This window comes from Ammospiza nelsoni, chromosome 23 (assembly GCF_027579445.1).
Source record: "Ammospiza nelsoni isolate bAmmNel1 chromosome 23, bAmmNel1.pri, whole genome shotgun sequence".
NCBI lineage: Eukaryota > Metazoa > Chordata > Aves > Passeriformes > Passerellidae > Ammospiza > Ammospiza nelsoni.
In genome coordinates, this window is record NC_080655.1 from 3,032,533 (window position 1) to 3,060,240 (window position 27,708).

General features: G+C 55.4%; 1 protein-coding gene across 1 annotated transcript; it reads right to left on the reverse strand.

Moving 5' to 3' along the window:
- Positions 1-135: 135 nt before the first annotated feature.
- Positions 136-27,484, reverse strand: PIK3C2B (phosphatidylinositol-4-phosphate 3-kinase catalytic subunit type 2 beta). Its single transcript, XM_059487863.1, has 32 exons — positions 26,615-27,484; positions 25,654-25,754; positions 25,027-25,181; positions 24,003-24,123; positions 21,250-21,361; positions 21,061-21,140; positions 20,901-20,964; positions 19,931-20,077; positions 18,374-18,407; positions 16,838-17,033; positions 14,241-14,363; positions 12,250-12,417; positions 11,343-11,454; positions 9,991-10,133; positions 8,653-8,841; positions 7,466-7,559; positions 7,271-7,365; positions 6,372-6,552; positions 5,600-5,707; positions 5,428-5,520; positions 4,480-4,609; positions 4,120-4,256; positions 3,848-4,017; positions 3,257-3,413; positions 3,059-3,168; positions 1,646-1,847; positions 1,399-1,523; positions 1,196-1,313; positions 916-997; positions 670-776; positions 456-584; positions 136-374 (listed from the first exon to the last, which is right to left on the reverse strand). The coding sequence occupies exons 1-32, from the start codon at positions 27,482-27,484 to the stop codon at positions 186-188; spliced, it is 4,842 nt and encodes a 1,613-aa protein (XP_059343846.1). The 3' UTR covers positions 136-185.
- Positions 27,485-27,708: the final 224 nt, after the last annotated feature.

Below are 27,708 nucleotides of genomic sequence, written 5' to 3' on the forward strand. Positions count from 1 at the left end.
ACACACCCCCCAACCCTCCCCATCCCCTCCGCCCCGGTGCTCACGCTACTCGTTATTAAAAAAAATTAAAATACGCATATCCCAAAGGAAGAAATAACCCCACGAACCGCCCCCACGCCCCACCCTCCCCGCATTGCTCCCTTGACACAAGGTAAACTTAAAAAAAAGAAGCCACTTTTGGGGACTCAGAGGGTGCCGTGGCCGCGGGAGCCCAGGGCGAACCAGCCCATCTTCTCCTGGGCCAGGTCCAGGTCGCGGAGGCGAATCCCAACCTCCCCGAGCAGGATGTTCTCCCAAAATCCTTCCTCGCTCAGCACGCTCAGCCGCAGCTCCCGCTGCTCCAGGTCCCCCCGGGGGATCCCGTCGTACACCAGCTGTGGGACACAACGGGCACAAACCCTCTCAGCCACGGTCACCCGTGGGGACGCCCCAAATCCGTCCCTGTCCCTTCCTACCATCTCGTTGTAGGTGGGGTTGCAGGTTTTTCGCGCCACTTTGGTTTTCCTCTTGGTGGTTTTTTGGGGGTCGGGCAGCAGGTAGGTCTTGACGTAGGGGTCGGGGTCGTTGCCGTCCTGCAGGGGTGGCTGTGGGGCAGATTGGGGACGGGCCGTGAGCACATGGAGGGGACAGCCCCCCCAAGCCCGCTCCCGTGGGTGCCGTGGGTCCTACCAGCCCTCGGATGTGCATCACCATGATGAAGAGCTTGTTGTTCTTGTAGGAGATGGAGAGTTTCACCTCGCCGCCGACCTTGCCCAGGGATCGAGCCCACGTGGCGTCTGGAGAGGGGGGACAGGAGGGATGGGACACTCCTGATGTCACCCCCTGCCATCAAAAATCACCCCCAAAATCACCCTCCCAAAATCACCCCCCAAAATCGCCCCCCAAAATCACCCCCAAAAATCACCCCATCCCCACCTGCTGGCTTTGGGGTCGGGTTGGTTCCAGCCGCCTTCTCATCCCGGGGCAGGGGGTGGAAGAAGGTGTAGATGAGGTCACACTGCAAGGTCAGGAGGTGACATTAGTGGTGACGCCAGTGACAACAACCCCTCCATTCAAAACCAGGGTGTGCACCAATGCTCTACATGGTGCACACATCAATGCTCTATGAGTTGCGTTGTCCCCAAGCGTTTCCCCACCTCTCTGGTGGCCCTGGCGCTGTCCCCACCTCCCCGCAGCCCCCACCCCATGTCCCCACCTCTGCCACCTCGGGGGCAGCGTGTATCAGGTGCCAGATGTAGCCGTTGAGCTCCTCCTTGCGCCGCTCAGCCACCGCCTCGCCCCGCGAGCGCCCGATGACGAACCTGCTGGGGAAGCTTTGGGGACAGACAGACGGACACTCAGCAGGGTCCCGGCGGGTTTTGGGGAGTCCCTGGGTGTCCTGAGGGGCTTCAGGGCTACCTGGGCAGCAGCGAGGAGGGGAAGAGGAGGCGCAGCTTGTTGTGCAGCTCCTGGAACTCCTCAAAGGTGCGCTGCACAAAGGTGACGTCGCCGGGATTGTCCCTCTGCACCTTCACCACGTAGGTCTGCAGAGAGGAGGAACCGAGACGTGGGATGGAGGAGCTGGGGCACCCCGAGGCCAGCCTGGGCCTGTCCCCAGCTGTCCCCTGAGCCCAGCCTGGGCCTGTCCCCAGCTGTCCCCACTCACGTAGCCCTTGCTGGGGTTGAAGACCCTCTCGTGGCGGCACAGGAAGACGTCGCGGATCCGGCCGGACGTTTTGAGGGTGTGCGTGCGCGGCGCGAAGGACAGCGTGGGCCGCACCTCCAAGCCTGTGAACTTCATCTGCGCCAGGTTGTGGATGAAGAAGTTGAGCTTGGTGGCCACGCTGCCCAGGCTGGACTCGATCAACCTGCAACGAGGCCACCGCCCGCTCAGTGCCACCGTGGGGTGGGGTTAACAGGAGTCCCAGGAAGAGGGGAGAGATGAGGATCTGACTCCATGTTTCAGAAGGCTTATTTATTATTTTATTATATATATTATATTAAAAAAATATATATATATTTATATATAATATATATAATATTTAAATATATCAATAAAATTATATAATAATAGATGTTTTATATATAATTATTATATATAATAATATATATAATATAATAATATATATTATTATATTATATTTGTATGTTATATTTTATATATATATATATATATATATATATATATATATATATATATATATATATATATAATATAAAATCTATACTAAAAGAATAGAAGAAAGGATTTCATCAGAAGGTGTTCACAGGAGTCCCAGGAAGAAGGGAGAGACAAGGATCTGACTCCATGTTTCAGAATGCTCGATTTATTATTTTATGATATATATTATATTAAAAATATAGTATATTTATATTATCTATGTATATAATATATATTATATAGATTTAAATATATATTATTAATAATATTTATAGTAATAGATATAATATATAATATATAATATATAATATATAATATATAATATATAATATATAATATATAATATATAATATATAATATATAATATATAGTACTACATATAATATATTATATATGTAACAATATATATTATGTATTATATATAATGATATATAATAATGTATAATATGTATAGATATATTATATTATATTATATTATATTATATTATATTATATTATATTATATTATATTATATTATATTATATTATATTATATTATATTATATTATATTATATTATATGTAGTATATTTATATAATATAAAATATTTACTAAAAGAATAGAAGAAAGGATTTCATCAGAATCAAGCAAAGGAAAAAAATGGAATGAATAACAAAATCTCCTGACTCTCAGAGAGTCCCAGACAGCTGGGCTGTTATTGGCCATTAATTAGAAACAACCACATGAGACCAATCCCAGATGCACCTGTTGCATCCCACAGCAGCAGATAACCATTGTTTGCATTTTGTTTTGAGGCCTCTCAGCTTCTCAGGAGAAAAAATCCTAAGGAAAGGATTTTTCATAAAACACGTCTGTGACACCACCATCCGAGGGAGCCTCCAGCTGCTGCTTGTGTCACCCCACCCTGGTGTCCCCTACCTGGTGAAGTAGGTGGTGGCATCAGCATCAGAGTCCTGCGGCCTCAGCGCGTCGTAGACGTACTTGAGGTCCTCCAGGTCGGAGAGCTCGGGGATGCCGCAGGACAGCATCTGGCAGGGAGGGCAGGGGTGAGCACAGGGGACAAAGGGACCCCCGTGCCACGCTGAGGGGAATTTTGTGCCCCACCCCGGCTCTCACCAGCCCCAGCAGGTTGAGGAAGAGGTGGGTGTGCTTGCGGATCAGGTTGTAGGCCTGGCAGCACAGGTCCACGAAGTCGTGGAAGCGGCTGGAGGGTTTGTCCCCGCCGTTGATGACATACGCCATGTCCGAGGTGAAGACAAATGGCGCACGGTCCCTGCGCCGGGGGACAGGAGGGACAAAGTGAGCTGGGGTGGGGGGCAGGATGAGAAGAGGGAGAGGTCACCCACTGCCAGGACACGGAGAGGAGGAGGTCACTGATCACCAGCATGAGGAGAGGGAGAGGTCACTGATCACCATGACAAGAAGAGGGAAAGGTCACTGATCACCAGGATGAGGAGAGGGGGAGGTCATCTCCCACCAGGACAAGGAGAGGGAAAGGTCACCTTCTACCAGGACAAGGAAAAGGGGAGGTCACTGTGGCCACCACTGCAATGACAGGGAGAGATCACCCAACACCAGGAAATGAAGAAAGAGAGGTCACCCACCACCAGGACATGAAGAAAGAGAGGTCACCCACCACCAGGACAAGGACAGGGAGCTTCCCCCTCGGCAGGGATGAGGGCAGGAGGTCCCAGGGGCCTCTCTCACCTCTTGATGTTGCCGAACATCTGGGCGTGGCCCAGGAACCGTCCGAAATCGATGTGGAACATGTGGCCCGTGGTCTTGAGCATGATGTTGTCGTTGTGCCTGTCGCAGATGCCCAGCACGTAGGTGGCCACGCAGCAGCCGGCGCAGGAGTAGATGAAGTTTTCCACGGCCTGTGAGGAAGGAGGGAAGGACAAGGAGAAAGGATGGATATGATGGAAGCAAGGGGCTGGTCCCTGGAATGGGGGACATGAGGAGCAGAGATTCTTCCTCACCTTCTCATACTCATCCTCCTCAGGGTTGTGTTTCTGCAGCCAGTCCGCCAGCGGCCGGTCCTTGAAGGAGCCGGTCACGCCGTGCTCCACCTGGATCTTCCGCAGGGTCTCGGCATTGGGGATCATCTCCACCATGCCTGGCAGGTGGGACAGCGGGGTGAGACCCTTCCAGCCCCAAGAACTCTGACCTTGACCCCCTTTGTCACCAACCCAACTGCTCCTCACTTGTCACCAACCCAACCACTCCTCACCCGTCACCACTGCGTGACAGGGATGGGCTGGTGGGATCAGACCCCAGGATGTCTTGGGCCATCCCCAGCCCCACCGGGGACCCCTGGGGACACCCAAACTCCATCTCACCTCGCCCACGGCCGGTGGAGAAGCAGCGGAAGATGACCATGCGCATGTCCAGCCCCTCCTGCACCCAGATCTTGTTCATGATGCGGATCATCTGCAGCGTCAGCATGTCCTGCCGCAGGTCATCGCCACACTGCCGGGGGAAGAGCCACCAGAGCCATCAGAGTGCCATCAGGGCCAGGGGAGAATCATCAGGGTCAGGGGAGAAGCATCAGGGCCACCAGAGCCAGGGGAGAACCATCAGAGCCACCAGAGCCACCAGAGCCATCAGGGCCAGGGGAGAGCCATCACAGCCAGGGGAGAACCATCAGAGGTAGGGGAGGAGCCACCAGAGTCATCAGGGCCAGGGGAGAACCATCAGGGCCACCAAAGCCACCAGAACCATCAGGGCTAGAGGAGAACCATCAAGACCAGGGGAGAATCATCAGGGCCACCAAAGCCACCAAAGTCATCAGAGCCATGGGAGAACCATCAGTGCCCTCAGAGCCAGGGGAAAACCATCAGAGCCAGGGGAGAACCACCAGAGCCAGGGGAGAACCATCAGGGTCAGGGGAGAACCATCAGGGCCACCAAAGCCACCAGAGCCATCAGAGCCAGGGGAGAACCACTCAGGCCAGGGGGAGAGCCATCAGAGCCATCAGAGCCATCAGAGCCAGGGGAGAACCATCAGGGTCAGGGGAGAACCATCAGAGCCACCAAAGCCACTGGAGCCATCATGGCCAGGGGAGAACCATCAGGGCCAGGGGAGAGCCATCGGGGCCACCAGAGCCATCAGAACCAAGGGAGAATCACCAGAGCCAGGGAGGAGCCACCAGAGCCATCAGAACCAAGGGAGAACCACCAGAGCCAGGGAGGAGCCACCAGAGCCATCAGAACCCTCAGAGCCCAGAGCACGGGGATTCTCAGAGGGCTGTGCCAGGATTTGGGCACTCCCAAAGGCGCCGGGCTGACCTTGAAGATGACGCGGATGTTCTCCCCGAGCGGATCGACGTTCTGGAAGGAGAGCTTCAGCGGGACGGCGTTGGAGTTGAAGTAGGAGCAGTCCTGCCATGGGAAGGAGGTCAGGGCGAGCCGGGGGCGGGCAGGGAGCCCCCCGAGCCCCCTGGGACAGGCGGGCACTCACCCGGGGCACGATGCCCTTGACCAGCAGGCTGGGGCTGAGCGGGAGCCGGCACGAGCCGTGGGCCTTGAAGAACTGAGCCACGTCCTCCAGCCCCTCGCGCAGGATGGCCTGGGGGCAGGAACAAGTGGGATCCGTGGGAATGAGATCCATGGCAATGGGGTGGGATTCATGGCAATGGGGTGGGGATGGGATGGGATCCATGGGAATGGGGTGGGGTGGGATGGGATGGCATGGGATGGGCAAGGAACAAGGTGGGAATGGGATGGGGAAGATGGGCATGGGATAGATGGGATGGGATGGAAATGGGATGAGATCCATTGGAATGGGATGGGGATGGGATGGAATCCATGGGAATGTGATGGGATGGGATGGACAAGGAACAAGGTGGGAATGGGATGGGATGGGATGGGCATGGGATAGGGTGGGATGGGATGGAAATAGAATGGGGTGGGCAAGGGATAGAGTGACCATAGAATAGGGCGGGCATGGACAGGGTGGGGATGGGATGGGATGGGATGAGCAAGGAACAGTGTGACCATGGGATAGAAACGGGATAGAGAGGAGTGGACATGGGAAGGGGTCAGCATGGGACGGAGTATGCACGGAATATAGCAGGCAAAACCCAGGGTGGATGTGGGATAGGGTAGGACCATGACGGGATGAGGCAGGCATGAGACAAGAGGGGTGACAAGGTGTGGGACAGGGGGCTGGCACCCAGCACCCCTGCACCCCTCCCATCACCCTGGCACCCCTGCCAGCACCCAGCACCCACCTGGCGGGCGGATGGGGCGGCGTCCCGGACCTGCTGTGCCAGCCTGGCCAGCGTGCTGACCAACAGGCACTGCCGGTCAAACTCCTCGCGCAGCCCCTTCCCGCAGCAGCACAGCAGCGCTGCCAGCAGGTACTGGTACCGGATGCTGAACTGCGAGTCCTTGAGGCCGTCCTTCAGCAGCCTGCTGGGGACACAAGGGGTCAGGACAGGCTCGGGGTCCCACCCAGCTTGGGGACACATGGGGTCAGGCCAGGCTCAAGGTGCCCTTCTGGTTTGGGGACACATGGGATCAGGCCAGGCTCAGGGTCCCGCCCAGCTTGGGGACATGCAGGCTCAGGCCAAGCTTGGGGACCCTACCAGACTGGGGACATTTGGGGTCAGGCCAGCCTCAGTGACTGCTCTGGTTTGGGGACATGTGAGGACAGGCCAGGCTCAAGGTGCCCCTTTGGTTTGGGGACACGTGGGGACAGGCCAGGCTTGGGAATCCAACCAGACTGGGGACATGCAGGGTCAGGCCAGGCCCAGTGACTGCTCTGGTTTGGGGACATGCAGGGTCAGGTGAGCCTCAGGGTCCCCTCTGGTTTGGGGACATATGGGGTCAGGCCAGCCTTAGGGTCCTGCCCAGTTTGGGGACACTCAGGGTCAGGCCAGGGTCCCATCTGGTTTGGGGACATGTGGGGTCAAGCCAGGCTCAAGGTGCCCCATTGGTCTGGAGATACTTGGGGCCAGGCCAGCCTCAGTGACTGCTCTGGTTTGAGGACATGTGGAGTCAGGCCAGGCTCAGGGTCCCCTCTGGTTTGGGGACACGTGGGATCAGGCCAGCCTCAGGGTCCCACCCAGCTTGGGGACACTCAGGGTCAGCCCAGCCTCAGGGTGCCCCCAGATCCCCCCAAACCCACCAGAAGAAGTAGTGTGTGATCTTCAGGTCACAGATGGCCCTCTTCATGAGGAAGCGCACCAGGGGGCTGTCCAGGTAGCACTCGTACTTCAGGGCCTGCACAGGGACAGTGTCACAGTGTCACAGTGTCACAGTGTCACAGGGGCACGGTGGCACCGGCGGGCACCCCGTGGCACATCCCGGTGCCACCACGCACCTGCACCAGCTGGGGCAGGTAATCCAGCAGCTCCGTGTCCGAGATGGAGTCAATCCACTGCACGGCCGTCCTCCTCACCTCCTGGTCAGGGAACCTGCAGCCAGGACACGTTCCATGGGGTGACAGTGCCCTCCTGTGAGAGTCTGTCTGAATTTTCCCTCATCTGCCTCACAATCGTCATTTGGGGAGCACTGAAGAGAAGACCCCCCCCCCCCTCCCGTCTAAAATCCCTGGCTCTGAAGGAGAAAGTCACACACGCCAACAAGGCCCTGAGACCTGAGAGCATTGCTGAGTTATTGTTTTCACAGGTGTGTTTGCTGTATGCTAAGAAGGGGCACCATGCCCTTTTTGCAACAACAGCCTTGGGAGCTGTCCCACCTCTCGGCCTGGCTGGACTTCTCCTGAGTTTCAGGTGGTCTCCCACAGAAGACCCTCACTCATTTACAAGCACAGTGACAGACAGACTGAGATATAAGCCATCAAGGACTGAGACGTGGAACCCCCATGTGAAAAAGCTCCTCTCCATCAAGGACTGAGACGTGGAACCCCCATGTGAAAAAGCTCCTCTCCATCAAGGACTGAGACATGGAACCCCCATGTGAAAAGGCCCCTCTGCTCCTTCCAAGGACTGGAACTGAAACCTCCAGCCTGGGGCAGGTGTGTGGGGGACCAAAGCTGACCAAAGCAAGAGGTTTGCCTGCAGGTGTGACCACTGGACACAAAAACAATGGCTCTCGTTTACTGCTGAGAACATGGACTACCTGTTACATCTGTTCCTTATTGTATCTGTTTCCCCCCTCACAATTTCCAATAGAATTATCATAATAAAAACCTCTGAGTTAGCAAGAGATTTTGAGATCTCCCCAGCGTAACAGGCGGATCCTCAACTGGACCAAAGGATTTTGTCTGTATGTTTGGTAGATATATCCCCCTCTTTCTCTGTCTCTCTTTTCTCTCTTTATCTTTTTCTCTCCCTTAACCCCTCTATCACATTTTGCTGTGGTCACTCAACAAAGCTGCATTTATTTTGATTATTACTGCAAACCCCCTTGTACCGTGTCGGTTTTTTTGCACCCTGACATCACCCCAAAAAACCATCACAGCATCCATTCACTAGGACAGGTGACACCTCCTGCCACCGCCACACGGCACAAAGTGTCCCCACAGTGTCCCCACAGCCCCCTTACGTGGCGTGCAGCAGCCCCAGGGCGTCCTGGTGGCTCATGGAGCTCCACTGGCTGAGCAGGGCGTAGATGTCGGGCAGGCAGCCCCAGTCCCAGCCGGGGGCACTGGCCAGCAGCATGGGCAGCGCGCCGGGGGACGCGTGGCAGTGGCAGCGCTTCTCCCACAGCCGCTGCCGGTCCGCGTCCGTCAGCCTGGGGGGACACGGGGACAGCGTCAGCCTGAGGGGCAGGGGTGGCAGGGGGGGAAAAGGGGGAGGAGGTGGCATCCCTGTGACCCCAAAATGTGTGGGAGGGTGAGGAGGTGGCGTCCCTGTGACCCCCAAAATACATAGGAGGTTGGGGAGGTGACATTCCTGTGACCCCAAAACACGGGGATGGGATGGGGCTGGAAGGTCGGGGAAGTGGCATCCCTCTGCTGCACTGTGCATGGATTAAATGGGGCTGGCAGGATTGGGAGGTGGCATTCCTGTGACCCCAAAACATGTGGGAGGGTGAGGAGGTGGCATCCCTGTGACCCCAAAACACATGGAAGGTCGGGGAGGTGGCATCCCTGTGCCCCACTGTGCATGGAGAGAATGGCGCAGGCAGGATTGGGAGGTGGCATCCCTGTGACCCCAAAACATGAAGGAGGTTGGGGAGGTGACATTCCTGTGACCCTAAAGCATGTGGGAGGGTGAGGAGGTGGCATCCCTGTGATCCCAAAACACGTGGGAACTCAGGGAGGTGGCATCCTTGTGCCCCACTGTGCATGGAGAGAATGGGGCTGGCAGGACTGGGAGGAGGCATCCCCTGCCTGGGGGGACTCAGATGTCCCTGCCTGTCCCCATGCCAGGGGGGGGACTGAGCTGTCCCTGCCTGTCCCCATGCCCAGGGACCCCCGAGCCAGCCCTGCTGTCCTTTGGGCAGCTGCTGACACCCGATCCCCCTGGGACAGCTCTGGCAGTGCCAGCCTGGCCGTGGCACCATCAGCTGTCCCCAAGGAGGGGACAACAGCGAGGGCAGAACCCCCAGCTCCAAAATCCCCATCCCTGGAGGGAGGGACACCCCTGTGCGTGCTGAGGGGTGTCACCAGCATCCCCTCCCCGGGTTTATTTACCAATAAAGGGATTTTTTCTGCATGGCCTCCCACCCAGGGAGGGACACCCCTGTGCGTGCTGAGGGGTGTCACCAGTGTCCCCTGAGGGGTGTCACCAGTGTCCCCCTCCCCGGGTTTATTTACCAATAAAGGGATTTTTTCTGCATGGCCTCCCACCCAGGGAGGGACACCCCTGTGCGTGCTGAGGGGTGTCACCAGTGTCCCCTGAGGGGTGTCACCAGTGTCCCCTCCCCGGGTTTATTTACCAATAAAGGGATTTTTTCTGCATGGCCTCCCGCAGCTGGCGCTGATCCTCCTCCCCCAGGCTGCCGAAGTCGTAGCTGGGGCTGGGCTCGGCCGCGGGCGGGCTGGTGAACTTCACCTCGAAGGCTGAGGTGGGGAAGTCGATCTGGGGCAGAGGCACAGGGTGAGGGTAAAGGGTTTTAAAATCATAAAATTCGGGGAATTAGAAAGAAGCTAGGCTTAGTGGGGAAAAATGTTAAAAATAGACTCTGAAAATGTTAAAAAAAAATGTTAAATAGACTCTGAGAATGTTAGGCTTTGTGTTTGTCACATCAGGTGGAATTGCACCTGTGTAAGCAGTATGTGATAAATGATATAATTGTTAGATGTGATGATTGTTCAGTAATTAAATATAATTATAATTATAATTATAATTATAATTATAATTATAATTATAATTTTATAATATAATAAATCTAATAAATATATAATATAATATAATATAATATAATATAATATAATATAATATAATATAATATAATATAATATAATATAATATAATATAATATATAACATATATTATATTATATTGTATTGTATTGTATTATATTATATTATATTATATTATATTATATTATATTATATTATATTATAAATATAATTTAATATATTATAATATTATGATATTATATTATATTACAATTATAATTATAATAATATAATATAATAAATAAAATAAATATTAATTATATCATCATTTATTATACTATAATATAATAAATATAATTACTGCTTAATCGTAGGAAGAATCATGAGGAACTATGTTAGAAGTTTGAGGGGGGCCACGAGGAGCCCGTGCTTGAATGAAATCTATGTATACAATAGAACAATATAAGTTTAATAATTAATAATTGCACTTGTGTAAACAGTATATGATAAATTATATAATTGTTAGATTTAGATGTGATGATTGTTTAGTAATTAAACATAATTATAATAATAATATAATATAATAAATATTCATTATATTATAATTTATTAATAAATATAATCATTGTTTAATCATAGGAAGAATCATGAGGAACCATGTTAGAAGTTTGAGGGGGGCCACGAGGAGCCCATGCTTGGATGAAATCTGTGCATACAATAGAACAACATAAGTTTAATAATTAACATGGAAGTTATATAATGATAAAATACAACAACGTGTTCATCCCGAGCCCATGTTGGAGCCAGATTTGGGTTGGTACCCCTGACACCCAGAGCTCTTTAATGAAAGCACCTGCACAGGATCATTCTCATGACTGTGTGATTCTGAGCTCTAACAAGGGCACCCCCAGAGGGGTTTTGGGGGGCTCTGTGCCCCAGCACGAACCTGCAGGATGACGCTGTCGGGCTGGTTGAAGTTTGGGGCGCTGGACCTGGCCCTGGAGTTGTCCTGGGTGGCCGGCCACAGGCCAAGGAGCTTCCTCCCGCAGGTCAGGACCCTGGGGGGGACAAAGGGCGGCACTGGGGGGCACTGTGCTGGGCACGGGGGTGGCACTGCTGCTGGTGCTGAGCTCAGGCACTGGGGACCCCCAGGGTGCTGGGGACACTGAGGTTTTTAGGGATCTCATGGCACTGGGGACCCTCCTGTGCCTCCCAGGGATGCCAGCCCAGCCCCTCGCCATGCACAGAGTGCTGGGGACCCCACTGAACTGGGGTCACCAAGGTTCTGGGGACCCCATGGCACTGGGGACCCTCCTGTGCCCCCCAGGGATGTCAGCCCAGTCCCTCCCTGTGCCCAGGGTGCACAGAAACCCGTGGCACTGGGGACCCCGAGGTTCTGGGGACCCCATGAGTCTGGGGACCCTCCTGTGCCCCCAGGGATGCCAGCCCAGCCACTCGCCATGCCCAAGGTGCTGGGGACCCCATGGCACCTGGGACCCCGAGGTTCTGGGAACCCCAATGTTCTGGGGACCCCATGGCACTGGGGACCCTCCTGTGCCCCCCAAGGATGCCAGCCGAGTCCCTTGCGCAATCCTCCTTGCGCCCATGGAACTGGGAACCCTGAGGTTCTGGGAACCCTGAGGTTCTGGGTACCCTCCTGCCCCCCCAGGGATGCCAGCCCAGCCCTGTGCCCATGGCACTGGGGACCCTGAGGTTCTGGGGACCCCGAGGTTCTGGGTACCCTGCTGTGCCCCCCAGGGATGCCAGCCCAGCCCTGTGCTCATGGCACTGGGGACCCCAATGCTCTGGTGACCCTCCTGTGCCCCCAGGGATGCCCAGCACGCCCCACGTACTGCCTGAAGTTGAAGAGGGGGGTGGTGACCCAGCCCAGGGCCTCGGGGACGCGCCGCTGTTTGTTGGTGTCACAGGAGCCGCCCGGGGGTGGCACGGGCACGGCGAACAGGGTGACACTGAGCAGGGTCTCCCGGGGCAGCCGGTTCACCTGCACCGGGAAGCAAATCCTGCAGGAGAGAGAGGGGGTAGGCTCGGAGTGCCAGGGATGGGCATGGGGTGGTGGAGATGGGCATGGGGTGCTGGGGATGGATCAGGGTGCCAGGGATGGGCATGGGATGTCAGGGATGGGCTGGGATGGGCTCAGGGTGTCAGGGATGGGCTTGGGGTGGTGGAGATGGGATCAGGGTGCCAGGGATGGGCATGGAGTGCTGGGATGGGCATGGAGTGCTGGGATGGGCATGGGCTGCAGAGGATGGGCACGGGGTGCTGGGGATGGGCTCAGGGTGGTGGGGATGGGCTTGGGGTGCCAGGATGGGTTCAGGGTATCAGGAATGGGTTCAGGGTGCCAGGAACTGGCTCAAGGTGTCAGGGATGAGCTCAGAGTGCCAGAGATGGGCTCAGGGTGCCAGGGACCAGCTCAAGGTGTCAGCGATGGGCTCAGGGTGCAGGGGATGGGCTCAGGGTGTTGGGGATGGGCTCAGAGTGCCAGGGACCAGCTCAGGGTGCTGGGGATGGGCTCAGGGTGGTGGGGATGGGCTCGGGGTGCCAGGGACCAGCTCAGGGTGCCAGGGATGGGCTTGGAGTGCAGGGGATGGGCTTGGAGTGCAGGGGATGGGCTCAGGGTGGTGGGGATGGGCTCGGGGTGCCAGGGACAAGCCCAGGGTGCAGGGGATGGGCTCAGGGTGCTGGGCACAGACTCAAGGTGCCAGGGACAGGCTCAGGGTGTCAGGGACCAGCTCAGGGTGCTAGGAATGGGCTCAGGGTGCCAGGGATGGGCTTGGGGTGCCAGGGATGGGCTCAGGGTGCTGGGGATGAGCTCAGGGTGGCAGGGACAGGCTCAGGATGCCAGGGAGCAGCTCAGGGTGCCAGAGATGGATGGGGTGCAGGGGACAGGCTCAGGGTGCAGGGGATGGGCTCTGGGTGGTGGGGATGAGATCAGGGTGCCAGGGACAGGCTCAGGGTGCCAGAGACGGGCTCAGGGTGCCAGGGACTGCCTCTCCCAGTCCCCTCCTTGGGATGCCCCAGGAGAGCACAGCCCTAGAGCTGCCTTTCCTGTGGGCACCAGGGTGTCCTTGGAAGTCCCTGAAAATCCCCGAAACCTCTGAAGTCCCTGAAACCCCTAAAACCTCTGAAGTCCCTGAAGCCCCTGAAACCCCTAAAACCCCTGAGGCCCCTGAAGCCCCTGAAGCCCCTGAAGTCCCTGAAGCCCCTGAAGTCCCTGAAGTCCCTGAAGCCCCTGAAGTCCCTGAAGCCCCTGAAGCCCCTGAAGTCCCTGAAGCCCCTGAAGCCCCTGAAGTCCCAGCCACCCCGCAGGTCTGGGCACAGCCAGCTGGAGCTCCAGGAACCCCGGCTGCCCTCTCTGCCCCACGCAGGGCCAGGACCCTCCTTGGGGAGCCCCGCCGGGCACTGACCTTGCCCCACAAGCCAGGAGGGACCCCCGGGGCTGGGATTCCTCTGCGCCGCTCCCGGGGGTGGCAGCTACATCCCGCGGGAAGGACGGACGGGGAAGGATCCCCTGGGAAGGATCCCCAGGATCGCCGCGCTCGCCGCCGTCCCTGTCCTTGGGGGCACCGGCGCCGTCTAAAATTATCCCGTCCCATCCCCACCTCCTGTGCCACTCTGGATGCCGGGCATGGCAAAGGATCAGCACGGCCTCCCCGCCTGCTCCCGGCGCTATTTTGGGAGCAGATCCCCTTTCCCGGGCGTTGCTATTTCCGGGCAATGACACAAAAACTTCCAACGCCCAAAAAGAAAGGCGAGGAGGAGAGGAGGAGCAAGGGAGGGGAGGATGATGGTGAGGATGATGAAGGTAGAGTGGGTGGGGCCTTACTGCTGGTCCCAAATGATGAGGTGGAAGAGGTATTTGTAGACGTGGGCCTTCCTGGTGAGCAGGGGGCTGCACAGCTCCTTCCCGCCGTGGCTGAGGGAGCACGAGAGGTAGAAATCTTCATAACTGCGGGAGAAACACCCAATGAGACATGTGGGGCCACCTGAGCCCCTAAATCCTGCCCCAAGGATGGAAAATAGGTGGGGCTTTACCTGGGCCACCCGAGCCCCTAAATCCTGCCCCGAGGATGGGAAATGAGGAGGGGATTTTACCAGGGCCATCAGAGTCCCTAAATCCTATTCTGAGGATGGGAAAGGAGTGGGGCTTTACCTGAGTCATCAGAATCCCTAAATCCTTCCCCAAGGATGGGAAAATCTAGACCACCAGAGCCCCTAAATCCTGTCCCGAGGATGGGAAAGGAGTGGGGCTTTTCCAAGGCCACAAGAACCTCTAAATCCTTCCCCAAGGATGGGAAAACCCAGATTATCAGAACGTCTAAATCTTGTCCTGAGGATGGGAATGGAGTGGGGCTTTATCAGGGCCACCAGAACCCCTAAATCCAGTCCCAAAGAATGGGAAAACCTGGATCATCAGAACCTCTAAATCCTCTCCTGAGGATGGAAAAGGGGTGAGGCTTTTCCAAAGCCACCAGAACCCCTAAATTGTTTCCCAAGGAAGGGAAAACCTGGATCACAGAACATCTAAATCCTTCCCCAAGGGTGGAAAAGGAGTGGGGTTTTACCTGGACCACCAGAACCCTGAAATCCTGCCCCAATAATGGGAAAACTCAGACCATCAGAGCCCCTAAATCCGTCCCCGAGGAGGAGAGAGGGGTGAGGCTTTACTCAGATCACCAGAGCCCCTAAATCCTGCCCCGAGGATGGGAAAGGGGGACAGAACGGGGACAGAACGGGGACAGAACGGGGCCATTTCCCCCTCCCGATGTCCCCAGCACCATATGGCACGGCGCATTCCGGCACACGGGGGGGGGCCCTGCCATGTGGCAGGTGCCGAGCGACAATCCGGGCAGGGCTGCGACAATCCGGGCAGGGCTGCGACAATCCGGGCAGGGCTGCGGGGCGCGGGGGTCAGGGGCTGCCGGCATTTCCCAGGCTCGCCGCTTTGTTCGGAGCCACTCACCAAGGGGAATACATTAAGGACAAGGACAAAGGCGAGGGGTCCCCGGCGGGGCGGCTCTGCCGGCGCCGCTGCCGCCACCCCCCGGTCCCCTCCCGGTCGCCTCCCGGTCCCCCCGCGCCGGGCACGGGCACGGAGGAGCGGAACAAAAGGGGCCACGCCGCTGGCGCGGGGCGCGGGGCCATCTGTCACCTCCCCCGGGTGGCCTCGGGATGAGCCAGCCCGGCCCGAGATGCGGCGACATCGCGCCCTGGATGGCAGTGCCAGCGATGCCGGGGACACGGCGGGGGTTTTGGGGTGTCCCAGTGCCAGTGTTCCCAGGAACGTGCTGGGATTTTGGGGCATCATAGTGTGAGCATTCCTGGGAACACACTCTGGGATTTTGGGGTGTCCCAGTGCCAGCATTCCCAGGAACACAGGCTGGGATTTTGGGGTGTCCCAGTGCCAGCATTCCCAGGAGCACATAGTGGGATTATGGGGTGTACCAGTACCAGTGTTCCCAGGAATATGCTGGGATTTTGGGGTGTCCCAGTGCCAGCATTCCCAGGAACATACAGTGGGATTTTGGGGTGTCCCAGTGTCAACATTCTCAGGTGTGCTGGAATTTTGGGGTGTCCTAGAAACACTGTGGGATTTTGGGGTGTCCCAGTGCCAGAGAGTTCCCAGGAATGTGCTAGGATTTTGGGGTGTCCCAGTGCCAGTGTTCCTGAGAACGTGGTGGGATTTTGGGGTGTCGCAGTGCCAGCGATCCCAGGAATATGCTGGGTTTTTGGGGTATCCCAGTGCCAACACCCTCAGGTGTGCTGGGATTTTGGGGTGTCCCAGTGCCAGCATTGCCAGGAACATTTTGTTTTTTGTTAACTCTGTCAGGTTTGGTTTTTGTGGTTTTTTTGCACTATTGCATTTGTATTTGTAATTTCCTCAATAAAGAGCTGTTATTCCTATCCCCACATCTTTACCTGCGAACCCCTTAATTTCAAAACTATAATAATTCAGATTATAGGGTTTATAGGATTAAAGGAGAGGGTTTACATTTTCCACTTCAGGGGAGGTTCCTGCCTTCCTTAGCAGCCACTTGGCTTTGCAAAGCCGGTGAGGGGTCATTACCTGGCTGCCCAGGTGATGGAGATGCTGTTGGTGGCAGGTGAGGGGGCGTTACCTGGCGGCCAAGGTGATGGGGTGAAGGGCAGGGGGCAGGTTCAGGCCTTACCTGGCGGCCCAGGTGATGGGGATGTGGTGGGTGGCAGGTGAGGGGGTGTTACCTGGTGGCCCAGGTGATGGGGTGAAGGGCAGGGGGCAGGTTCAGGCCTTACCTGGCGGCCCAGGTGATGGGGATGCGGTAGGTGGCAGGTGAGCGCCTTACCTGGTGGCCCAGGTGATGGGGATGTGGTGGGTGGCAGGTGAGGGCGTTACCTGGTGGCCCAGGTGATGGGGATGTGGTGGGTGGCAGGTGAGGGCGTTACCTGGCGGCCCAGGTGATGGGGATGCGGTGCGTGGCGTACACGGTGAAGGCCAGCGGGCAGGTGAGCAGCCGCGCCTCCTGCGCCACGCCCAGCTCGCGGCTCCCGGGCGCGGCCGTCTGGAAGTCGGCGTTGAAGGTGCTGCAGTAGAGCTCCACCAGGTTGAGGATGGCGGCCGTGAGGCTCTCCACGATCTTCTCTGTGGGAGACACGGATGGGGAACTGTCAGTGCCTTGGGGATCCGTCAATCCCTCAGAAACAGGGGCAGGGATCCAACGATCCCTCAGGAAAACATGGAAAGGGATCCATCAATCCCTCAGGGAAACATGGACAGGGATCCATTGATCCCTCAGGGAAACATGGACAGGGATCCATCAATCCCTCAGGGAAACATGGACAGGGATCCATCGATCCCTCAGGGAAACGTGTACAGGGATCCATTGATCCCTCAGGGAAACATGGACAGAGATCCATCGATCCCTCAGGGAAACGTGGAAAGGGATCCATCAATCCCTCATGGAAACATGGACAGGGATCCATCGATCCCTCAGGGAAACGTGGAAAGGGATCCATCAATCCCTCATGGAAACATGGACAGGGATCCATCGATCCCTCAGGGAAACATGGACAGGGATCCATCGATCCCTCAGGGAAACATGGACAGGGATCCATCGATCCCTCAGGGAAACGTGGACAGGGATCCATCAGTCCCTCAGGGATCTGTCAGTCCCTCAGGAAAACATGGAGAGGGATCCATCAATCCCTCATGGAAACATGGACAGGAATCCATTGATCCCTCAGGGAAATGTGGAAAGGGGTCCATCAATCCTTCAGGGAAACGTGGATGGGAATCCATCAATCCCTCATGGATTCATCGATCCCTCAGGGAAACGCGGACAGGGATCCGTCAGTCCCTCAGGGAAACACGGACAGGGATCAATCAATCCATGGACAAGGATCCATCAATCCCTCAGGGAAACATCTGTCAGTCCCTAAGGGATCCATCAATCCCTCAGGGATCAGCCAGTCCCTCAGGGAAACAAGGGAAGGGATCCATTGATCCCTTAGGAATTCATGAATCCCTCAAGGATCCATTGATTGTTCATGGATACATCAATCCATTAGGAATCCACGAATCCCTCTGAGATCCGTCAATCCCTCAAGGATCCATCAATCCCTCAGGGAAACACGGACAGGGATCCATCGATCCCTCATGGATCCATCAATCCCTCGGGGATCCATCCCTCAAATCTGGATTTGGGACCCCCCACGCTGCTTCCCCTCCACTCAGGGAGGAATTAATGACGGGGGAATTCCAAAATTCCCATTTGGAGTAAGGGAAATTCCAAATTTTCCATTTGGAGCTCTCAGGGAGCAACAACACCCCCCAAAATCCTCTTTTTTTTTTTCCCCTTTTTTAACCAGACTGGTTTCCAACCCGTTTTTTGGCCTCGAGAACTGAAGAGGGAGGAGGGGTTTGAAGATGAAAGGCATGGCACGAACTTGAGCCCAGAAAGGGGAGCAGGAGAAGAGAAATACCTCGATTTTCCCTCTTGGCCAGAACACTTGGATCCTGTGGAGGGAAAGGAAAAAAAAAGAAACACACACACGAAAAAAATTGAGAAACCACCAAAAAATTGAGAAACGACCAACAAAAAGAGAGAAACCACCAAAAAAAAAAAAAAAGAAAAAAAGAAGAAACCACAAAAAAAAGGAGAGAAACCACAAAAAAAAAAAAAAAGAAGAAACCCCTAAGTGCTGCCAAGGCAGATTTTACGTAATCACCCCAGGCTGCCAGATCCAGGCTGCTCCCGGCTATTGAAGGATTTTCCACGTGGTGGAAAGGAGGGAAAAGAGCCAGATGTGACAATTTTCTTTTCTCCTCCCACTCCTGGCTAAGTTCCCCCGGGTTGCAAGATAAGTGTGGATCTGTTAAAGGTGGAGCGGTTATCTTCTCTTCAATGGGCATTTTTCTTTATCTGTTCTACAACCAATCCTCCCTCCAGGAGCTCTCTGCTGTTAATGGGCCATTAATTATTAATTATCTGCTGTTAATGAGCCGGCGAGTGTCCCTGCATGGCTGATCCAATCCCAGCATCCCATGGGGAGATGCCCCGCCCAGGGGAGGAGCCAAGCATTCCTGCCTGGGCACAATCTGAGCTTTGGGGCACCCCGGCAGCCTCTGCCCCCTGCGTTCCCAGAGGAGCAGCTTTGTGCTGCCCTGCATGGCCAGAGGGAGCCCAGGCCCATCTGCAGCAGCCCTGGAGCTGCAGAGGAAAACTCCCCCCTTGTGCAGGATCCCTGCTGCAGCAGAGCCGCAGCTGGCACTGCAGGAGGGCTGAGCCCCCATGGGATGGGGCTGGGGCACCGCCCTGGCACACAGGGGGCAGGGCATGGTCGGACCCTTCCAGCGCTTTGTTTTGTGCTATTGCGTTTGTATTTTTAATTTTCCTAATAAAAAACTGTTATTCCTATTGCCATATCTTTGCCTGAGAGCCCCTTAATTTCAAAATTATAATGATTTGAAGGGAGGGAGTTTACATTTTCCATTTCAGGGGAGGCTCTTGCCTTCCTCAGCAGAACCTGTCTGTCCAAACCAAGACACCCACAAATCATCTTCCAGCTCAGGATAATAAAGAACTGTTACTCTTATTCCCATATCTTTGCCTGAGAACTTCTTAATTTTAAAATTATAGTAATTTGGAGGGAGGGGGTTTACACTTCCTATTTCCTGTCTTTCTTAGCAGACACCTGTGTGTTCAAACCAAGACATCCACAAATCCCCTTCCAGCTCAGGATAATAAAGAATTGTTATTCCTATTCTAATATCTTTGCCTGAGAACCTCTTAATTTTAAAATTATAATAGCTTGGAGGGAGGGGGTTTACATTTTCCATTTCAGGGGAGGTTCCTGCCTTCCACAGCAGAACCTGTCTGTCTAAACCAAGACATCCAAAAACTTTCAATTCAATTTCGAAATTCAAATTTCAATTCAAAATTTCAATTCAAAATTTACCAACAATTTTCCATACCAGGGGAGGCTCCTGCCTCCCTGAGCAGAACCTGCCTGTCCAAATCAAGACACCCCAGGGCTCACCTTCTGGATTTTGGGCTGCATGCGGGACGGGCAGGGCGGCATCTGGTTGAGGGCAGCCGTGATCTCCTGGGACTCCACGGCCGCCAGGGCGTTGCAGATGGCCATGACCGACTGGATCACCCGCTCGGCCTTCAGGGGGACATCGCCCTGAGGGACAGGACAGGGACAGGGACAGGGACAGGGACAGGGGTGGCAGCTGGGATTAGGAGGAACGCAAGGTGTGGCTGAGGGAGTGAGTTCTAGTTACCAGTTAGAGGTGGGGCTGTTATCTTTATTTCTTTATCGCTTTAGCTCTTATATTTATAGAGGGGGAATTCTGGAGATGATAAATATATCATAGTATATTTATATTATATTATAGTATATTTATAGGACATTTGTTTTTGTAATATTATTTATATGTTATCTCTTTATATTAAAATTATATTATATTACATTACACTGCATTACATTATACTATACTATGTTATGTTATGGTACAGTATAGTATATTTTAATAGTATATTATAATATATTTTAAAAGTATATTTTCTTTATATTTATATAAATAAAATATACTATTAAAATATAATGCAATAAAATATACTATTTATTTATATTTTATATTTATATTTATATCTCTTTATATCCTCTATCTATACATATTACATTACAGTACATTATATTGCACGATTTTATATTATATTAATCTCTTTATTTCTTCCATCCTCCCTTCAGGAGATATAATGTCTTAATGGGCCATTAATTATTAATTATTTTCTGTCCATGAGTCAATGAGTGTCCCCGCATGGCTGATAAAATTCCATCATCCCATGGGAGATGCTCCGCCCAGGGGAGGAGCCAAACATTCCTACCTGGATCCAATCTGAGCTTTGGGGCACCACCATTGCCCACTGCATTCCCAGAGGGTCCAAAGCCCCCAAAACTTCCAAAACCCCCCAAATCCCCCCAAAACCATCGCTGGCCTCACCTCGGCCGCCAGGAACGCGTCCACCTCGTTGTGGAAGGTGTCGAAGAGGAGACTCAGGGCCTGCCTGGGGGACAGGGGACAGCGCTCAGCCCAGCCAGGGGACACATGGGGACACATGGTGACAGTGCCACCGTGTCCCCCTGGGTGTCCCCAGCCCTACCTGCTGATGGTCTGTTTGATGGGGCGCTCCTGCAGGTGGATGTGGTGGTTGAGGGTGGACGGGCTCTGGTCATCGCTGGCCTGGGGACACAGAGAGGCTGAGCAGGGCTGCAAGGAGGTGACACTGACCCCTTCAGTGTCCCAGGGAGGTCACATCAACCCCTCAGTGTCCCAGGCTGGTGACACCCACCGTGCGGGCCAGGTCGCTGCGCACCCCTTTCCTCCGGAGCAGCTGCAGCCGGATGTCGATGTCGAATTTCCTGCAGTGCTGGATGTGCTCGTGGCTGCCCAGCGCGTGTTTGCTGTGGGGACAGGGCCATGGGCTCACCCCACACCCCAAAAACCTGCCTGAAAGCCCCAAAATCCCACCTGAGAGCCCCAAAATCCCACCTAGGGTATCCCAAAATCCCACCTGAGAGGCCTGAAATCCCACCTGGAATGCCCCAAAATCCCACCTGGATGCCCCAGAACCCTGCCTGTCTGCCCCAAAATCCCACCTGGAGTGCCCCAAAATCCCACCTGGAAGCCCCAAAATCCCCTGGCCAGGCAGCCTTGGCTGGGGCTCACAGTGAGGCTGAACTTTCATCAGGGCTGGGTGAATTTGTGGCTGCCCAGCATGAAGGGACAGGGCCACAGGCTCATCCCACGCCCCAAAATCCCACCTGGGTGCCCCAAAATCGCACCTGAGAGCCCCAAAATCCCATCTGGGGTGCCCCAAAATCCCCTGGCCAGGCAGCCTTGGCTGGGGTTTACAATGAAACCACATTTCCTGCAGGGCTGGGTGAACTTGTGCCTGCCAAATGTGCAGGGAGAGTTCTGCACACTCATCCCACACCTCAAAATTTTGTCTGGCTGCCCCAAAATCGCACCTGAGAGCCCTAAAATCCTGCCTGAGAGCCCCAAAATCCCCTGGCCAGGCAGCCTTGGCTGAGATTCACAGTGAAACCAGACTTCCAGCAGGGCTGGCTGAACTTGTGCCTGCCAAATGTGCAGGGAGAGCTCTGCACACTTATCTCACACCCCAAAATTTCATCCGGGTGCCCCAAAATCCCACCTGAGAGCCCCAAAATCCCACCTGGAGTGCCCCACCCTGATATCCCCCAGCCAGGCAGCCTTGGCCGGGGCTCAGGGTGGCCGCCCCGCCTGCACAGGGACCTTTGTGGCAGCAGGAAATTCAGAGAATGAGGAATTGTTCTCCCTCCTTCCCCTCCGGAGCCGGGCCCGGCCTGCCAGGACCTGCCCAGGGATCCGTGGGAAGCAGGGCACGGATCTGAGACTGGGACTGGGAGGGAATTCTGGAGCTGGGAGTGAGAGGGAGAATTCTGGAGCTGGGAATGACAGGGGGAATTCTGGAACTGGGAGTGAGAGGGAGAATTCTGGAGCTGGGAATGACAGGGGGAATTCTGGAGCTGGGAATGACAGGGGGAATTCTGGAGCTGGGAATCACAGTGGGAATTCTGGAGCTGGGAATCACAGTGGGAATTCTGGAGCTGGGAATGACAGGGGGAATTCTGGAGCTGGGAATCACAGTGGGAATTCTGGAGCTGGGAATGACAGGGGGAATTCTGGAGCTGGGAATGACAGGGGGGATTCTGGAGCTGGGAGTGATGGGGAATTATGGATCTGGGAATCACAGTAAGAATTCTGGAGCTGGGAGTGACAGGGGCAATCCTGGAAATGAGAATGATGGGGAATTCTGGAGCTGGGAATGACAAGAAGAACCCTGGAGAAGGGAATGGCAAGAAAAACCCTGGAGCTAGGAATGACAGGGAGAATTCTGGAGTTGGGAATGACAGGGGGAATTCTGGAGTTGAGAATCACAGTGGGAATTGTGGAGTTGGGAATGACAGAGGGAATTTTAGAGCTGGAAATGATGGGGAATTCTGGAGAAGGGAATGACAGGGAGAATTCTGGAGCTGGGAATGACAGGGGGAATTATGGAACTGGGAATGACAGGGGAAAATCTGGAGCTGAGAATGATGGGGGGAACCATGGATCTGGGAATGACAGGGAGAATTCTGGAGTTGGGAATGACAGAAAGAACCCCGGAGCAGGAGTGACGAGGAAAACTCTGGAGCTAGGAATGACAGGGGGAATTCTGGAGCTGGGAGTGACAGGGGAAATTCTGGAGCTGCGAATGACAGGGAGATATCTGGATCTGGGAATGACAGGGGGAATTCTGGAGCTGGGATTTACCCGGGGCTGGGATTTATCAAGGGCTGGGATTTATCCATTCTCCGCTCCCTGCCATGGCTTTTACAGAATTCTCCTCCAAAAAGCATTTTTGGCAGCTCCCAGCTGGTTTTCCAGGGGTTTGGGGCTCAGCCTGGCTGGGAGCAACATTCCCAAGACATTCCCAATGCAGCTTTTGGCAGGAGCAGCTCCAGAGGCAGGAAAAGGAGAAGAGAAACTCCTGCTGTGCTCCTGCTGTGCCAGATCAACTCTGGGTGTTCATTACACCCTGGAGCTCCTGCCATGGCTGTTCCCTGTTTTTTCCCTGGCTTTCCCATGTTTTCACTGTTTTTCCCATTTTTTTCCATTTTTCTATTTTCCCCCCATTTTCCCCATTTATTTCCCTGTTTTTTCCCTGTATTTCCCCTGTTTCCCCCCCCACTTTTCCCTGGTTTTTCTGTGTTTTTCCCCATTTTTCTCCCATTTCCCCCCCATTTTTCCCCCATTTTTTCCCTGTTTTTTCCCCATTTTTCCCCCTGATTTTCCCTCATTTCCCCTGGTTTTCCCTCTGTTTTTTCCCCAGCTTTCCCCCTGATTTTACTCCATTTGCCCCCTGTTTTTCCCTCTGTTTTCCCCCATTTTCCCCTGGATTTTTTTCCTGTTTTTTTCCCCGTTTTTCCCCCAAATTTTTCCTCATTTTCCCCTGGTTTTTTCCCCATTTTTCCCCATTTCCTCTCTGTTTTTCCCCCTGTTTTTTCCACAGCCACTCACTTCTGCAGGAACTCCTCGAGGCCGCAGATTTTGAGCAGGAAATCCTCGACGTCCACGGCGTGGAGCTCGTCATGGGTGTAGCACAGGGCCTGGTAGATGAGCAGGTCCACGGTGGAGGAGCCTGGGGGGAACAGGAACGGCCCCTGAATCCTTGGGAATGGTGGGAATGGTGGGGATGGTGGGAATGAATGGTGGGAATGGTGGGGATGAATGGTGGGAATGGTGGGGATGGTGGGATTGGGGAAATGGTGGCAATGGTGGGGATGTGGGAATGGTGGGGATGGGGGGATTGATGGGGACGTAGGGGATGGTGGGAATGGAGGGCATGGTGGGAATGGTGGGATTGAGGGAATTATGGAATGGTGGGAATGGTGGGGATGGTGGGACTGGGAGAATGGTGGGAATGAGAGGAATGGGGGAATGGTGGGGATAGTGGGGATGGTGGGGATGGTGGGAATGGGGGAGTGGGGGAATGATGGGAATGGTGGGATTGGTGGGGATAGTGGAGATGGAGGGATTGGTGGGGATGGTGCAATTAGTGGGAATGGTGAGGATGGTGGGGGTAGTGGGAATGCGGGGATTGGGAGAATGGAGGAGTGGGGGGATTGGTAGGGATGGAGGGGATGAAGGAGATGGAGGGGATGGGGTAATGGGGGAATGGGGGAATGGTAGAATGGTGGGAATGTTGGGAATGGCAGGAACAGGGAGAATAGCAGGAATGGCAGGAATGGTGGGGATGGAGGGATTGAGGGAATGGTGGAATGGTGGGGATGGTGGGAATGGTGGGAATGGTGCAATTAGTGGGAATGGTGGGATTGGTGGAATTGGTGGGAATGGAGGAGCAGTGAGAATAGCAGGAATAGTGGGAATGGTGGACTGGATGGAATGGCAGAATGGTGGGGATGGTGGAACGGTGGGAACAGCGGGAATGGCAGGAACAGAGGGAAGAGCAAGAACAGCGAGAATGGCAGGAACAGCAGGAATGGCGGGAACGGCGGGAATGTGGCCTGGGGACAGCACTCACAGTCGCAGGTGAAGGTGAGCGGCTCCCTCAGGCTGTCACTCAGCACCGTCACCTTCAGGCTGACGCCGTGGCCCGGCTGCTCGGGGCTCACGTTCACCGCGTTCCACACCAGCCCCGAGCCGGAGCAGCCCCTGGAGCCGCAGCTGGAGCGCAGCCTGGGGAGCAGGGCTGGATCAGGGGCCTGCTGGGGCTGGGGGGGTCCCACACCCCAAAAATCACCGGGGCGGCCTGGAATCCCCTTTTGGCACCACAAGGGCTCAGCACGCCTGGGAACAGCCCCTTTGGGTGGCCCTGAGTCCCTTTTGGTGGCCCTAAATCCCCTTGAGGTGGCCTTGAACCCCTCTTGGTGGCCCTGAATCCCTTCTGGGTTGCCCTGAATCCACTTTTGGTGGCCCTGAATCCCCTTGGAGTGGCCCTCAAGCCTCTTTTGGTGGCTCTGAATCCCCTTGGGGTGGCCCTCAGTCCCCTCTGGGTCACTCTGAATCCCCTTTTGGTGGCCCTGAATCCCCTTGGAGTGACCCTGAATCCCCTTGGAGTGGCCATGAAACCCCTCTTGGTGGCCCTAAAGCCCCTCAGGGTGGCCCTGAAGCCCCTTTGGGCTGTTTTGGGGACGTTTTGTGTACTCACACATCCAGCATGTGACAGAACGCTGCCACCTCCTCGTCCCGCTCCTCGGACACCTCGAAGAGCTCATAGCCATTGGCCAGGGAGTGGGGCCGGGGAGCCACCTGTGGGGCAGGACACGGGACCATCAGCTGGGGGACACCCCCAGGACCCCACACCCCCATGGGGACCCCCAGACCCCCCCTGGAACAGCCTGTGCCACACCAGGGCCACCATGGTGGGAACAGAGGTGGCCCCGCAGTGGTGTGGGGGCTCTGAGCCAGCACAGGGGGGTTTGGCTTGCCCGTGCCTTGGAGACCCCCCAAAAGTGGCCATTCCCAGGGATATCCCACAGGGAGGAGCAGCAGGATCGGCAGGGAGTGTCCCCAGGCTGTGGAGGTGCTGCAGGGGACACTGCCCACTGCTGTCCCCAACAGGGAAGGTGGCACTGTTGTGACAGCTCATGGGACCCTTCAGTTTTGGGGTTTTGGGCAGGTCTGCCTCATGGGACCTTCACTTTTGGGGTTTTGGGCAAGTTTGGCTCACAGAACCTTCAGTTTTGGGGGTTTGGGCAAGTCTTGCTCATGGGAACCTTCAGTTTTGGGGTTTTGAACATCTGTCTCAGTTTTTGGGGTTTTGGACAGGTCTGGTTCGCGGGACCCTTCAGTTTTGGGGTTGTGGGCAGGTCTGACTTACAGGACCTTCAGTTTTGGGGTTTTGGACAGGTCTGGCTCGTGAGACCCTTCAGTTTTGGGATTTTGGACAGGTCTGGCTCAGTTTTTGGTGCCCTGGGCATGGCTGCCTCATGGGACATCCCCACACTCAGACGCCTCTCCCCACATCCCACATCCCATTCCAAGGAGCCGCGACGCCCTCACAAGGAGAACCCACCCAGAAGCACACCCATCTTGGGGACATCCCAGCTCCAAATTCCCACCTCCATCCCTCCCCAATTCCCATTCCCATTCCCATTCCCAGCCCTCACCGGCTCCACGGAGATCCTGCGGTTCCTGTTGGCCGCCAGGTTCTTCCTCCCGCCCGCCCGGGCTCCGTAGGTGCGCGGGGGCACCTGTGGGGGCATGGTCTTGCTCCGTGCCACCGGCTTCCCGCTGGATTCCTTCTCCAGGATGCTCCTTCCTTCCTTCCATCCCCGGGAGCCTTCCCTCAGCGCCTCGGACTCGTAGGTGGACTTGAGGTTGAGGCAGGTGATGGCGTCCACGCCGTAGGGATCCTCCTGCGAGATGCGGCGCCCCACAAGCTTGTCCTGGGCCACCGAGAACATGTTGATGTCCCTGGGCTGGGCCTGGCTCTTGGGGGACAGCGGGGATGCCTTTCCTGAGAGCTGGCCACCCTCGGGACAGCCCCACAGCGGGTGACGTGGGGGCAGAGGGGGCGGCGAAAGCTTTTTGGGGGATCCGCCACCCTCGCGGGGCTCGGAGCCGTTGAGGGGCTCCCCAAGGAAATCCCGCTGGGAACCCTCGAAGATGAGCAGGTAATCCCCGCTCAGCGGGCCCTTCCAGGGCTGTGGCTCCACCCGGGGCGTGCTGGGCCCGGGCGGCACTTGGGGACCCTCGGGGACATTGGGGACGGCGTGGCTGAGCGCGGGGTCGGAGCCGGAGAGCCCCCGCGCGGCTTTGATGGCGCTCCTGTCCGCGGGGTCGTCCCAGGAGATGAGGGAGCGCTCCTGGAGCTGCTCCTTCCTGGCCCGGCTCTCCTCCTTGTCCTGGCGGAGGCGGGATAAAGCATCGTACTCCATCTGCAGCGCCTCGGCCAGCGCCAGCTCCTTGCGGCTCAGCCCCACCGACTCCAGCGCCGGCCACTGCTCGCCGGGGCCGCGGCGGCGCGACATGGACATCCTGCTGCCGGGATCCTCCTGCCGGGATCCTGCCGGGATCCTCCTGCCGGGATCCTCCTGCCGGGATCGGGGTCCGGAGAGCGGCACCGGCGTCAGGAGAACGGCATCGTGCTGCTCCTGGGAGAGGAAATGGTTAAGGGGTTAATGAGGAGTGGGGAGAGGTGAGGGATTGATGTTGGGGGTCGGGAAGGGTGTGGGATTGATGCTGGGAACGGGGGAAAGTG

Bases quoted from the DNA above. Each gene is read 5' to 3' on its own strand.
- PIK3C2B (XM_059487863.1), bottom strand. From the start codon at position 27,484: ATGTCCATGTCGCGCCGCCGCGGCCCCGGCGAGCAGTGGCCGGCGCTG. The intron at 25,755-26,614 runs GTGAGGGCTGGG...CCTGCCCCACAG, and splicing joins GCAGGATCTCCGTGGAGCCG to GTGGCTCCCCGGCCCCACTC. The intron at 5,708-6,371 runs GTGGGTGCTGGG...TCCTGCCCCCAG, and splicing joins CCGCCCCATCCGCCCGCCAG to GCCATCCTGCGCGAGGGGCT.